This window comes from Branchiostoma lanceolatum, chromosome 4 (genome assembly GCF_035083965.1).
Source record: "Branchiostoma lanceolatum isolate klBraLanc5 chromosome 4, klBraLanc5.hap2, whole genome shotgun sequence".
NCBI classification, from domain to species: domain Eukaryota; kingdom Metazoa; phylum Chordata; class Leptocardii; order Amphioxiformes; family Branchiostomatidae; genus Branchiostoma; species Branchiostoma lanceolatum.
The window spans coordinates 6038229-6051805 of record NC_089725.1 but is presented as its reverse complement, the minus strand read 5'-3'; the positions used below and the strand labels follow the sequence as shown (position 1 = coordinate 6051805).

Sequence of the window (13577 nt, the reverse complement as noted above, 5' to 3'; positions counted from 1 at the left end):
GTTGCATCATCTCATCATCAGTTCTAAAGCTAGGTATCAAAAAATCAAGGAAGCAACCTGGCCTACAGAAGAAGCATTAGGCATACATAACTTGATTTCACTACCAAATCTTCACCAGTCGTTCTCCACAAAAAAATCCCTACCTGCTACTTGTCGTTTCTCCGGCTTGGCCAGCTGCAGCAGACGACGCAGGTCCTTAGCAGGGGGGAGGGCCGCAAGTTTGGGTTTAGCGGCGTTCGCCGCTGTTTTGGCCACATTCTGTGAACCTTGTGTAGAAGACTTCTGACGTGGGCTACGTCCTAATCTAAACCCCCTGCTAAAAATGATATTTCTATTGGCGAAGAGGCCTCCAGATTTTCCAGTTTGGTGGGAAAATGACAGATGTTTACTTAACACTCCGCCACTCCCACAAAATGACTTGCTCTTACATGTCCTCGCGGTTGTTCCACTGGGTAGCCTGTAACTTCTAACGATGTTAACGGAACAGTTCTTGACACCTAGACCGTTTTGAAGACTAGACCATGCACGTATGCTTCCAAGTACAGATCCAGGTCTTGAGATAAGAACTTGTTTGGCTGGGTTTGTAAACTTGAGAGAACGGACGCCGTTGTTGCCACAGACGGTTGTAGTAGCATCGACGCCTGCCCGACAGGCTAAACTCACGACTCTGATCATTTCGAGAGTATTGTCCGTCCCCGTATCAAGCTAATGACTTCCTTGTTGGAACGGATAACGGGTGACAGAACTTGGGAAAAATCTGCATTCTCGTCAGGTGGGTTTTCTGCTAGGAGGCTGCCATCTTGGTTTCGAAAGGGCTTGTGGGATCGAAAGTTGCGTAATGGTCGAGCCCACTAGGAACAAAGGGGTGTCAGTTGCTTAATAGTTTCATTGGAGCAACGAATGAAGGAAAGAATGAATGAATGAATGAGAGAAGTGTCTGGAATGTAAACTTCTTGAAACTCTTTCTATGAAAACATGCCACACACCTACAGTTCTTAGCAGCAAGCTTTATTATCAAAATTGACAATAAAAAGCAGAAACATGTATTTGACAGAGAGGCAAATTATAATCTGTCATATTTCCCCAATTGTAATTTTACAATGTGTGAGTCCCAACATCTATTGTACTAAAACTAAGTATCATTATGCAATCATTATATCACACTGATATAAAGAGAGAATAAACATGATACAATTGACATAAAAAGAATATACTGAACATGATCATCAAAACAAATAATTCTATTTTACTCTAATATACCCTATGAATGGAATTCAGAATTCCATCTACAATAAATCAATCAATCAATCAATCAATTGATAAATCGATTGATTAATCGTTTGCAAGCATCAAGTCTGATGCATGGCAGCAACAGACATCTAGGTCTTGCCAGGTTGATCTACTTTCATGCAGACCCTCCAGTCATTGATTGATCATACCCAGTAGGGGTTTGCGGAAAAAGCTGGCCTGTCTACCAGACCAGGACACCAGGCCTGTTTACCAGGCCAGGCCACCAGGCCTGTCTACCATGTCAATCCGTGAACCCTAACCTGGTAGACAGGCCAGCTTTTTCCGCAAACCCTACCCAGTAGGCCTCAAATCATCTTAAAAAAGGAACAAGTCTCTGAGAGCAACATCAAATAATCACAGACAAGCTGTTTAACAGCATTTTAAGTAGAGTGAGTTCAGCTAGCTAGCTAGTCCATAGCCAGTGACAGCTTAATTTGTATATTGTATACAGTATTGTTAAGTCGCCAGGCCTAACCCTTTGAAATAGCCTTCGGATACTTGAGTAGCTCTGGCTGCTTGTCTTTATAACAGCCAAAGAACAAATCAAATTAAATCACAAGGACATAAATCACTAGAAGCAGATACTTTTCTTTTTCTCAGCACAAATATTGCTCTCTTCTCACCAACTCCTTGTACAATGATTTTTCCCCCAATAATTACAATGCCAACCTTCTTGTACACTTTCCTCTCTTAAAGATCCTTCCATGTCCATATAATAGTTCTAAACTAGAATAGGGCCTGCTTTTTTTCTTAGTTTTAATGACAAAGCTACTGATAGTAACTTAGTAGCCATGCCTTTTCATGACCTGCAGTACATCCATTCGTTTGTAAAACTTACAGTCCTCTTTGAATTTCTTGACGGTCAAGTGCGGCAACTTCTGGAAAACCGTCACTGAAGGACTGTGTCCTTGTCTAGCGCAGTGGTCGATGTAGTTCAGTTCTGAATTCTTGAGTCCATTCTTGCTTCCGAAGTTGCGCCAATTCTTGATGAGTGGCATCTGGGGATCAAGCTTCATTTTCAGGTCATCGAGAAGGTCTTGGTTCAGATCCACCATGTACTCTGACTGCGGGTCCTTGGGAGGGCCGGGGCTGTCCTGGGACGGGTCGCTGGTGCCGTTGTAGAAGGCACCGGGAGGAACGATGCCTGTATAGAAATGGACACATTCTCAATAGATGAATTTGAAACACACAAACCCCAGTTATAGGGGAGATTTTACTCACAAACTGTGTATGTCATTGCACAGGTCTGTTAATATAATAATAGAATGTATTCGAACGACAATCCTCAAACACCGACCGGTGTCACAGAGCTTTACAATGCCAATACGTTTATCAAATCTCTAAGGCCACACCAATTTAATTTCTTGGTTAACAGATTTTTTGTTTTAAATTTTAGCACCAGGACATTATTAAAACAGAAGGCTGGGGTGAAAACTTGCACCTGACCCTGTTCACTTCCTGCAACTGTGTGCACCAAAGTACAAACTTTCCTCTGAGATTCTGTTTTCATGTTGATTTTCCAATCTAGCTTTTTTTTTTTAAATTAAGGGATTTACCATCGCATGAATTACACCTGTGTTCTTCATCCTCCTGGCCATTCACAGGAATAGGCTGCAATAAGTACAAACATTATTGTATTCAACAAGATATTAAAAAGTTTCTCTGACAAAGTTCATAGTGTACTTCTACATGTTTTGAATTTCTCAATTGAGCTTTTACAAAATAAAATAAACATACTGCATTAAAAAACTGTATTTTACATTCAAACATGAAATAGTAAGGCTTAAATATTACATAAACAGCTGCCTTGATACACTATAAATCTGTGTGTGTGTGTGTGTGTGTATGTGTGTGTGTTTGTGTGTGTTTGTGTGTGTGTATGTATGTGTGTGCGTTGTCTCAAAAACATTAGTCTACCAGCATTTACAATTGTACAGTTTGAAGTCACAAGATTCAGCTACAATGTTGCAAATAACAAAATACCTGTTTTATCAACATACATGTACATCCGTAGAAGCAAGACATACCGATTTGAGCTCTTTGTCAGTTGAGTCCTCCTCAGGTGGATTGACACCATTAGTAGTTGCTCCTCCAGCCCCTATGAGACAACATTTCTGCAGTTGGTTAACTGAACAATCCATTATCTGGGACAGTTCAGTGCCTGTTTACCAAAGTTAAGCACAAGACTATGTCCTTTCTGATGGAATGGTCCAGTAATGGCGCTAACATGTACTGTATGAAGTCGTTGATTCTTACAATGGATATGACTATATGGGATAACCCTGGTCATAGGAAAAGCCAAAGCATCTGACATATCTATATTCTAATCTAACTTTTAATTAGCATCAGAAAATGTCCACACACACAAAAAAAGCACTGCACTTTCACCATACTTACCAGGGATTGGAATGTTTGCTGGCTTTGGTTTGGCCGGTCTTGCAGGTGCATCACGTGCCTGGACTTGTTCTCCTACAGCTGTAGGTCCAGCTGCAGGAATGGCAGGTGCAGCTAGACCTGCAGGTGCAATTGCCTCCCCACCAGCCACGGGTGCAGCAGGTTGTCCTGTAGCTGCTGAAGGAGCACCTGCAGGTGTGGAGGCTGTAGCTGCATTCCTTGAGCCCATTGAGGGCACTCCTTGCGACCCATTGCATGAATCCTCAGCTGTTAGAAAATACATGACTTCATGTTACCTATTGATAATAAGAGGAAGCTTAAGGTTCTATTTTTCTTTATGAGAATTGAAGGATAGTTTCACATAGTACAGGGATATCCCTATAGCTCAACTGATAGCAACTTCATAATAAGTTGCTAACTGGGAGACCCTGGTTTAATCCTGAAAGGGCATCTCGGTTGAACCTGCACCCGTCTTTCGGACGAGACGTAAAATTTTTTAGACGAAGAAGAAGAAATGAGGGTCCCATGTTCGAGGAGGTGCCTGGAGCACGTTAAAGGGGAAGGGCTCCTCCCTGTAAAACTATACCCTACTACTGAAACAGCAAGGAAACTTGCTGCCCTATGTGCCACTAGGCACTACAACAAGGGTCTGAACAAACAAATGAAGTAAGTTTCATAAGAAGACAAGAGTGTTTGATCACCTTACCATCTCTGTTAAGGCATGATAACCCCTTCTCCGGATCCATGTGACATCCCCCCGCTCCTATGGCTGTATCACAGCAGCTGGACCCCCCCTCCTCCTGCTGCTGGTTTGCCAGCCTGGCTTCACCGCTAGCAGCTGCCTCATTGGGTAGATCAGAAGGGTGTGGCTTAGTCGGGTCCAACCCTGGCCCATCACCTTTCCTTTCTCCTTCCTCTGTAGAACATGAAACGACCAAAGGTAAGTTTTTAGCAAACACTTTTAAGCCTGTAGAAATTCACTAAATTGAATGATTGATTGATTGATAATTGAGTTATCTCCTTTTTAGAAGTAAAAGAAAGGGAAAGGGATCTCGAACCAGTTTAGCTCAAATGAACTCAATGAACAGATGAGCTACTCTTCCACTGGTCGTGACAGAGAAGACAGACGCTATGTACAGTATTTACAGGTTCATTGTACCGGGGAAATTCCCCTAGCTCTTTTCGACAAGCACAATGGACATTGGACCACGCCTTAGGACTGCGATCTTTTCCGGTAGCGTGCATGTCGGGTGAGCGACACAGCCGGGATCGAACCCGGGGCTTCTAGTTCCAGAGGCAAGATCGCTAACCACTGGACTACGCACGCTACCGTAACTTTTAATGAATGCAATATGAGGTATTTCTGATGAACAGGGTTTTATATGGGCTTTGACCGTGGTACTGAAATCTATGCCATCAGTTTCCAAGTCTATGACAAACTGCTTGTGGCCTCTGTTTTAGACTGATCTTGACTGTCAATCACAATTAGCAGTTCATCCAATGATATCATGGCCATTAGTGGTTCAACCAATGAGACAGCGGCTGCATGTCCAACATATATTTGTGTTTTCATTCTACTTTTTTTACATTATGCGAAGGTGGGCCTGGGTTATGGTGTTGGACTATTCCCATTGAATCAATGATGATTAAATATCCATCCTTAGGCCACACCAATGTCATTTCTTGGTTAACGGAATGTAAAAAAAAATGCTAGATTGGAAACTCAACATGAAAACAGAATCTCAGATGAAAGTTTGTTCTTAGGTGCACACAGTTTCAGGGAGTGAACAGGGTCAGGTGCAAGTTTTCACCCCAGCCTTCTGTTTTAATGATGTCCTTGTGCTAAAATTAAAAAAAAATCCCTTAACCAAGAAAACAAATTGGTGTGGCCTTATGAGTATTAAGAAAATATTGCAGTGACCACAAACCCTTGAGGTCCAGCTTGTCCAGTCCTTTCACATAGTCCATGTCCAGCCCACTCCCTGCCATGGCTGCAGCACATGACGCTGACTCATTCTCTTCTTGCTGTTGATTGGCAGGTCTACTGGTAGCTGTTTCACTGGGGTGGTCAGCTGGAGGAGTGTCTACAGTGTTCTCACCATCGGTGGATGGCTGTTCCTCAACAGTAGAGGGATCCTCAGACTCCACAGGTTCCCTGCTTCTAAGATGTTCTGGATTTTGATTATCTATAAAGCAACAGATAATAAATGTTGTTATCATATGCTTCCGTAACTCAGAGTTGACTGAAAGGTATGAAGCTTCTACACCAACAAAATAGGAAAAAAAGGGAAATGCTATCTGCACTATTGAAGCTGATGGCCATAGAACTCTTAAGAACCACACTACTTTTTGCTGTCCATTACAGTCTTTTGAAGTAGCCTCAAATGGCAGAGTAGTTAGGCTTGTGGACACGAGATAAATAGGTCACAGATTTGATTCCTGGCATTCCTGACTAGAGATTATACCCTTGGGAAAGGCACTTAGAACAACTTTCCCCACTCCACCCAGGTGTAAAAATGGGTACCTGACTTCAGTTGGGGAGGTGAAAGGCGGTGGAAGGAGAGGGACGGGCTCTGCCTTCCAACAGCATGCCTTAGACACAATGGATAACAACCCGCGGCCTCAACCGTATGGCTTACATGTACTTTATCTTTCATCATCATATCGGGCAGCTTGCCCGGACTAGGGTTGCTCTTTCCCTCCAGGCAACACGGTCCGCCAGTCTTTTACAATCTGTTGGACAATCTGTCAAACACTACTGAAGGCAGGTCGGTACTGTTAACTTCAATGATAGGTTGCATTCCAGAACCTACATGTATAGTACACTAACAAACATACCTATCCTTATTACATGTATCTCTATAAAGGAAAGTGCATAGCAAAATAGTTGGTTTCTCAAACCAAAGTCACTTTTATCTATCACTCTACTGAAAAGTCTGGACAATATATTTCACCCACCTGTTGTGAAGTCATCACCTTCAGATGGTATGTACTCACCTGGAGACAGGTAGAAGAAGCGTAAAACAATAAGAAACGCTACAGTCACATTACAAAACACACCTGAATATATCTTCTAATCATCATCATCATGTAATGTTAATTCATTTATTCTAACGAGGACCAAATTTCACAGTAGAAGGGGAAAGAGTTTCACATTTCTAAAACAATTCTAATACGTTGCAAACACATAATTGCAGCATTCCAAATTTGCAATGGAGAGGTCACAACAAAGTTGTGAAAATAAAACCACTACAAACATCTAAAGACTTACAGTACTGGTAGTTTAAAATTACCACAAACCCCACATCAGTTAAGTAGTTTTAGAATCTTTTTATAGAATAGCAATGTACATGAAGTTTAATCTTCATTGTCTGTTTCACTTGACTGTATGTTTTATGATTCACTAGTCTTTATGCTTGTAAACTATCGTTAAAAGGTGTTCATTTGCAGTTAGCCTTCGGGTATGAATTGCAATAAGACATTGTAGTTAACTTGTTCATACCAAGCCATGCCTTGATGACCAAAGTCTCAGCAAGGATCTCAAAGTTCTCGCTGTCTGTTGCGTAATGTTCTCCTCTGACAGGACGCTTGCTGGCGAGTCGACTGCTATAATGCTTGATCTGCTCCTCATCAACACCCAGCCAGATGGGCACAAACACACTGTAGCTGTGCTCATCTACAAGCATCTCTGTAAAGGGAAAATCAATAAAACCAGTAAATTATTTCAATTTATTGTGTCACTTTTCAGTGAAAGATACATGTAGTGATAAAGACCTCATGATCAAGCATGTTTAGCTCACTGAAGAGTTACTCTTCAACTGGTCATGACAAAGGAGACAGATGCTTTGTACGGAATCATTGAACAGGTTCGTTGTATTGGGAAATTCCCTTTATTTTCTACAAGTACAATGAACAGTTGACTGTGACTTGACATCCAAGGACTACAACCCTTTTCAGTAGCGTGCATGTCAGGCAAGCAACAATAGCTGGGAATTGAACCCCAACCTACTCTCCAAGCAGAGGAGTGGGTCCGGCTGTTTTTTAATGTGTTTTAGGCGTTTTTGTCGGGCTTTCTACTTTATCATGTGTTTTTTTGTCTCACTAACCCCTGCAAAGTGTAGGTTAGTGAGACAAAAAAAAAACATGACACATGTACAGTAGAAAGCCCGACAAAAACGCCTAAAAACATGTAAAAAACCCAGCTGGACCCACTCCTCTGCTTGGAGAGTACCCCAACCTCTTGGTCCAGGGGTAGTGTCACAAACCACTAGACTACGTGCACACAAGTACAATCCATAAGTTCACCTTCACCTAATCCCATCCTCATCACCATAAGTAGCGTTACATATATCAATCAAGCATCATAAGCAAGTCCTTGATTTCAGTCATATGTTGTATATTATCAACTAGTTGTAGATGTCCTAGAAATGTGTTTGCCATGCATGTTTTAGTTACCTATCAAGTGGTCCTTGTCCTTATTTAGGAAGAGGGTGTGTAGGAACTTCTTGCTGATGATAACGGCTGATGGGATCTTCTTCTCTTTGGCATCTCTGATGGCTGCTGCAACTTTACCACTGACAGATTCTGAACCTTGGGAGAAATTAGCATGATCTTGAGTCAAAAGGAGTATATGTCATGTTACATTGTTATAATGTTACTACTAGTAAAGGTAACAGTTAGAGGTCAGTTATTGATTTCGGCATGGCCAACGAAAATAACAAAATTCTTTTTCCGGCTCTTGGTGGCAAATGTGCAGATGTTGGCACATTGGCACACCAAATCAGTGTGGTTTTTTTGGCACACGTTTGACATTTGGCACAGGTTAGCTGAAGCGGCGTCATGGCGGGACTAAAAGCTAGTTCGGAGTTGTTACTACGCATGTGCAGTGTCAAAGGTGAAGGCCCCCCAGACGTGAACAAAACCCGGCGGGCGTTGTTATGCAAATCAAGACAATGTCGAGACGAGCACTGTTTTCAAGTCGGGGGCCTTCACTTTGACACTGCACATGCGTAGTAGCAACTCCGAAATAGCTTATAGTGTTTTAAGTGTCTATCAAAAAAGGCACAATGCAGGGGCATAGCGAATATGGAACCTGGAACTTATTGGCTTTGAGCCCAACGCTCTAGCTGTTGTGCCACACCAACGCCACAATGAAAGGAACGTCCTGTCAATAGTGCGAAAACCTCTTATTGGCAGGAACATTTTGTTAATTGTTCAAATGAAAATCTTATTGACAGGAAAATCTTGTCAGTAGCAAAAAAAAAATCCTGTCAATAGCCTTGTCCTTTTAGTAACGTTAATCGCTAAAACATTTAGCTGACCTACTGAGATCTACATGTGTGTTATAACTTACCTGCATCATGTGTGGTGAACGTTTCGTACGTGACCAAGTCTGGCTGCTTGAAGTATTTCTCAATCCCTCTGGCCAGAGGTTTCAGCAAGGTCTCCGGGTCCTCACCGGCGTGGATGAGGTGCACTATAGCAACAGTATTGAAGGAATAAATGAGGGCCTGCATGCTCTTTTCTGTAAAGCATAGGCAGCCTATTTTCCCATAGGGAAAGCCGTCTTTAGTCACATAATTTGTAGCTTGGCGACCAAAATTTGCGTAATCGCCCTCCTTGATTTTAGAGTAATACGTAGATGGTTCTTCTGAATTTAGCGTAAAGCGTTGTCAGGACCCCCCCCCCCCCCCTCCCATGCAGACCCTCATAAATGCTCTCTTTAATGTCGCAAAAAGTGCAATGGGTGGAGTATTTGCCTTGCATTCGGTAGGTCATGTCTCATGAGTTCGAACATGAGTCATACCAAAGATAATTTTAGAAATGGTACAGACTGCTTTCTCTGCTAAGCACTCAGCATAATATGATATACATTTTGGGAAAGAGCATGGAAGTTGAACACACATAACTACCAGTGGACTAGCCCCCTGCTGTAGTGAGTGCACAACGTTGTGTTGCCCAAGGGCTGTAGAAACGGAGATGGGCGCCGCCCTATCCACCATCTGGTCCTTGACTTACTATCGCAAACAGTAGCCCAGCTTTGTAAGACAAACAAATCGACGCTGTAAATCATTAATAGCGCAGTTCGAGTGAGCCACTAACTGAAAGTTGTGAAACCAACATGCGACATGCTATTCATCGACTGATCGCAGCTTTACCCTTACGTATACACATTTGAGTCTAATTTGTTTATTTCTATCGCTGCTTCTTACCTTCCTGTATGTCTTGTCTCTGCATTGGTGGCTCTGGTTGTTTTCAAACCCTTGGAAAAGTTAGGATAAGGAGCGACACGACATGAAAGTTCCAAACATGTCCGCCATTTTGAATGTCTAGCGCTGTTCTTTCTAATGACCGTCCTCCTATGTACTTTATTTCTTTTAAATGAAAAGTACTAACACAACACGTTTTTTTCCTAAAGTTCCTACAATTGAAAATGTTAACCTTATTTATACCAATTATGTCTATTCATATAATTGAAACATATGTGATTAATATATAAGTTGGTCATCAGACTTCAGCATACAAAGGGGGTACAGACGGTAAATATAGTGGCAGAAAACGCGTCATCATTTCCGCAAAGGGGAATCCCCCAACCCGGGAATTTCCATAGTGTTACTACGTCACACGGTCAGACACACCCCTGGATGTCATAGGGCTATTCCATTATACATAGGGTGCTACGTACATGCAAGGAGTTTTATAATAGAACCTCCTTGGTACATGCAAGGAGGTTAAACTATTTTAACCTCCTTGGTACATGTATGTCCTTGACGGTGTGCTAAAATGAACTTAAGGGGACAAAAGGGCTCAGAATAAGGAGGAGACAGGTGATATTGGCAGGATTAAATCAATAAGCAATTGGGTTAAAGAATTTCAATAATTAATTGGAGCCTACATGTATGATTTAAATAGAATGAAGAACTTGATATAAGTTTATAACTCCAGTCCACTAGCATCTACATCATCTAGTATCTATTGTAAAGGAGAAATATGCCTGTTCATGAGAAAGGGCCAGATTTTATATGTCTGCTTCCCTTTGTTGAAGAACAAAAAATACTACCAACCAAGTGAACCATTTCCTGTCTATATTGTAGAACTATATCTAATGAACATTAACACATTGGTGGTATAAAGGAGACTTATATGTTTGAGGGGTGGTACTTTCAAACAATTTTCCTTGATGGGTGCACAGTTTGTTTATCTAAGGATCTATATAACCTCCTTGGTTTATCTGACCAATGAAGACAACTTATAATATAAGGCTGGTTGTGCAAGGTATCCTTTTCTTTCACAAAGCTGGTATTATTTCATTGTTGTTCTTAAGCACTAGGAATGAAGTGTACAATCCGTCATCCCTGAATTTATTTATTCATTTTGTTTTTGAATCTTTAGTAGGGTAGTCTCTTTTGATAGCAGAGATGCCAAGTACTGTGGATTGAAGACTGCAGTACAACTTGCCCACAGACGTCTACTTTATTGCAAAACCTCTGCAATGCCAGGACTTTCATGATAATTGCCTGGATTCACCAACCACGTCAGGGGACCGAGGGAAAATGGTTGTTGACGACAGCTGGTCACGCTCAGGACAGGGTGGGGTTAACTATGTAAAACTGGACGGGACTGTTTTAATGCGGCTTATGACTGGAGGTGGTTGCCTGTGCCAGGTGTTTGCCTGACCAGGATTGACTGTAGGGTAGACGTCACAGTGGACACATGCCCGTAGCCAGGATTTTGATTGGGGGGGGGGGTTCTTTTTAACGTTTGAGGGACCAGCGAGCGCCGTAGGCGCGAGTGGAGCGCCGCAGGCGCGAGCTTCCTAGTGGGGTCCGGGGGGTATGCCCCCCGGAAGATTTTAAAAATTGAACCTTCTGATATGGCATTTCCTGTGTTTTTGAGAGGATTTCAAAGAAAGAAATCAGAGACAAAGTGAGCAGTTTTCCTTGGATTCCAGCCCAGCTGGTGATGCAAATTAGTCCACATTGAAAAAAGAAAACTTTGGACATTAAAAAGCGGACCTTCCAGGGTGCAAAATTTCAAAAATTGAACCTTCTGAAAGGCCATTCCCTGTGTTTTTGAAAGGGTTTCAGAGGAAAAATCAGAGACAAAGTGAGCAGTTTTTTCTAGGATTCTAGCCTCTGTGGCCTTGCTGGTGATACAAATAAGTCCGCCTTGAAAAAAAATCTCGAACATTAAAAAGTGGACCTTCAAGCCTGTGAAAGTGGACCTTGAAGCCTGTGGGGGGTTCCCCCCCCCCCCCCCTGGTGTTGGCACTACAAAGCTGTGTATGTCCTACACAGCTTTGTAGTGCCAACTTAAAATCCTTGAAAACTTTTATTTTCCTCGAAAATTTTGGCCCAATCTGGGGCCGTTTTTGTCAAGAAAGAAAAGGTAGGGTCTAAGCTCCTAAGCTTTCCTATTTTGGTCAGAATTTGTTGAGTTCACCAGATTAGTTGGCGTAAGAACATATGTGAGTAGTTTGGTCAGGCCTGCCCTGAGCGGAGGAATACAGCCGAAATCTGGGTCAAATGTAAGGTTTGTTTACTTCCAGGATCTGTACTCGTCGTTGGAGCTGGATAACAGCCTGTTTTCTTTGCATAGTTATCCCCTTGTATACCCTTGTGGCTATGTGGTGCAGTATAATTTTTGAGATTGAACTTAGGCTAATTACTTTCACAAGGTGTTGTTTCAGTACTTCTTATGCTTGTCTCCAATGAGAAGGTTCCACTGTAACATCTGCCCTGTACAATGATTCTGTTATGTACTGGCTTGTTTTACACGGATTTAACACTAAGGATATATGGCAGGTGAATACGTACCCCATACCAAGGACAAGATGAAGATATATAGAACAGAGTCAAGGTCAAGACTAAGATATGGCACCAGAGGCTCCGGTTTGATTAGAGGTCACTGATGTGTCAAGAGGACATAAATTGTCATCATGAGCCTTGACCTCAGTAAGGTTCATGTTTCCTTAAACAGCACGACTGGGACATGGGCCAGTTTTTGCAATTAACCAATCAGAGTGTATAACATGCATGGGAGTTGTCATGGGATGGAAAGCTCTCTCCCGTATTCCTGGCACAACAAAGAATATTGTCATACATTAACTGTCAATCACAATTTTCTTTTTGCAATTAACCAATCAGAGTGTATAACACATGGGAGTTCAGTTGTCATGGGATGGAAAGCTTTCTCCTGTGTTCCTGGCAGAACAAAGAATATGTCATACCTTGACTGTCAATCACAATTAGAAGTTAAACCAATGAAAGCATGATAATTAGTAGTGAGAGAGTGGCTCCATGTCCGTGGCATTTCTACATTTTATGAGAGGTGGGCGGGGCTCTGGGATCAGTCTATTTCAACAGATATTCTGTAAAAGTGGCCTAATGATACTTCATCCTTGATTTTTTGATAGGCCACTTTGATAGTATCAATCAATCACATATCAGCACGAGAACAAATCTGAGGAGATATAATTCTTTTATTTTCGGTGAAACGTAGCAAGATGTTACCATCATACAGAGTGTCATCTGTTGCAGGCTGTGTAGAACAATGAGACCAAAACCAGGACTGCTGGTTTCTCAGAGTGTTATCACTTTTTCTGAAATGTCTGAAAGAATCTCTGCAACACACAGCAGAATTCAGGGATGTCTATGTGGTTCCACTGGTAGCAGCCTCACAGTTGAGCTCCTGGTTCCAATGGACCGATCCAGTCGAACATCATATCGAACATACAGAACGCCCTATTCTATTTGGAATACCTCCGTCAAGAACAGCGCTAGTCGGACAGAAATGGCACGTGTTAAGCAGGGTATGTACATCTGTCACAGGATTTTCACTGTATTGGCTGCATGTAAGCTCAGGAAAAAAACTAATAAAAAGAAAATAGCTCG

The 13577-nt window shown here is 42.0% G+C and overlaps 2 protein-coding genes across 2 annotated transcripts in view; both read right to left on the bottom strand.

The window, feature by feature from the left end:
* The window catches only part of LOC136432339 (ATP-binding cassette sub-family B member 10, mitochondrial-like), a 28059-nt gene extending 27228 nt beyond the window's left edge, over nt 1-831 (bottom strand). Inside the window, exon 1 of the mRNA XM_066423530.1 lies at nt 144-831. Coding sequence (XP_066279627.1) covers nt 144-675 — 532 coding nt within the window. The 5' untranslated portion in view covers nt 676-831. The remainder of the gene's footprint in view (nt 1-143) is intronic.
* A 6278-nt stretch (nt 832-7109) lies between these two features.
* LOC136432097 (uncharacterized) lies at nt 7110-10016 on the bottom strand. The gene is made up of 4 exons (XM_066423114.1): nt 9897-10016; nt 9038-9160; nt 8140-8274; nt 7110-7372 (listed from the first exon to the last, which is right to left on the bottom strand). Exons 1-4 carry the CDS (start codon nt 9919-9921, stop codon nt 7125-7127), a joined length of 531 nt encoding a protein of 176 aa, XP_066279211.1. The 5' UTR covers nt 9922-10016; the 3' UTR covers nt 7110-7124.
* Nucleotides 10017-13577: the final 3561 nt, after the last annotated feature.

Bases quoted from the DNA above. Each gene is read 5' to 3' on its own strand.
- LOC136432097 (XM_066423114.1), bottom strand. From the start codon at position 9,921: ATGCAGAGACAAGACATACAGGAAG. The intron at 8,275-9,037 runs GTAAGTTATAAC...ATTTCTCCCAAG, and splicing joins GTTCACCACACATGATGCAG to GTTCAGAATCTGTCAGTGGT. The intron at 7,373-8,139 runs GTAACTAAAACA...TTCCCTTTACAG, and splicing joins GGACAAGGACCACTTGATAG to AGATGCTTGTAGATGAGCAC.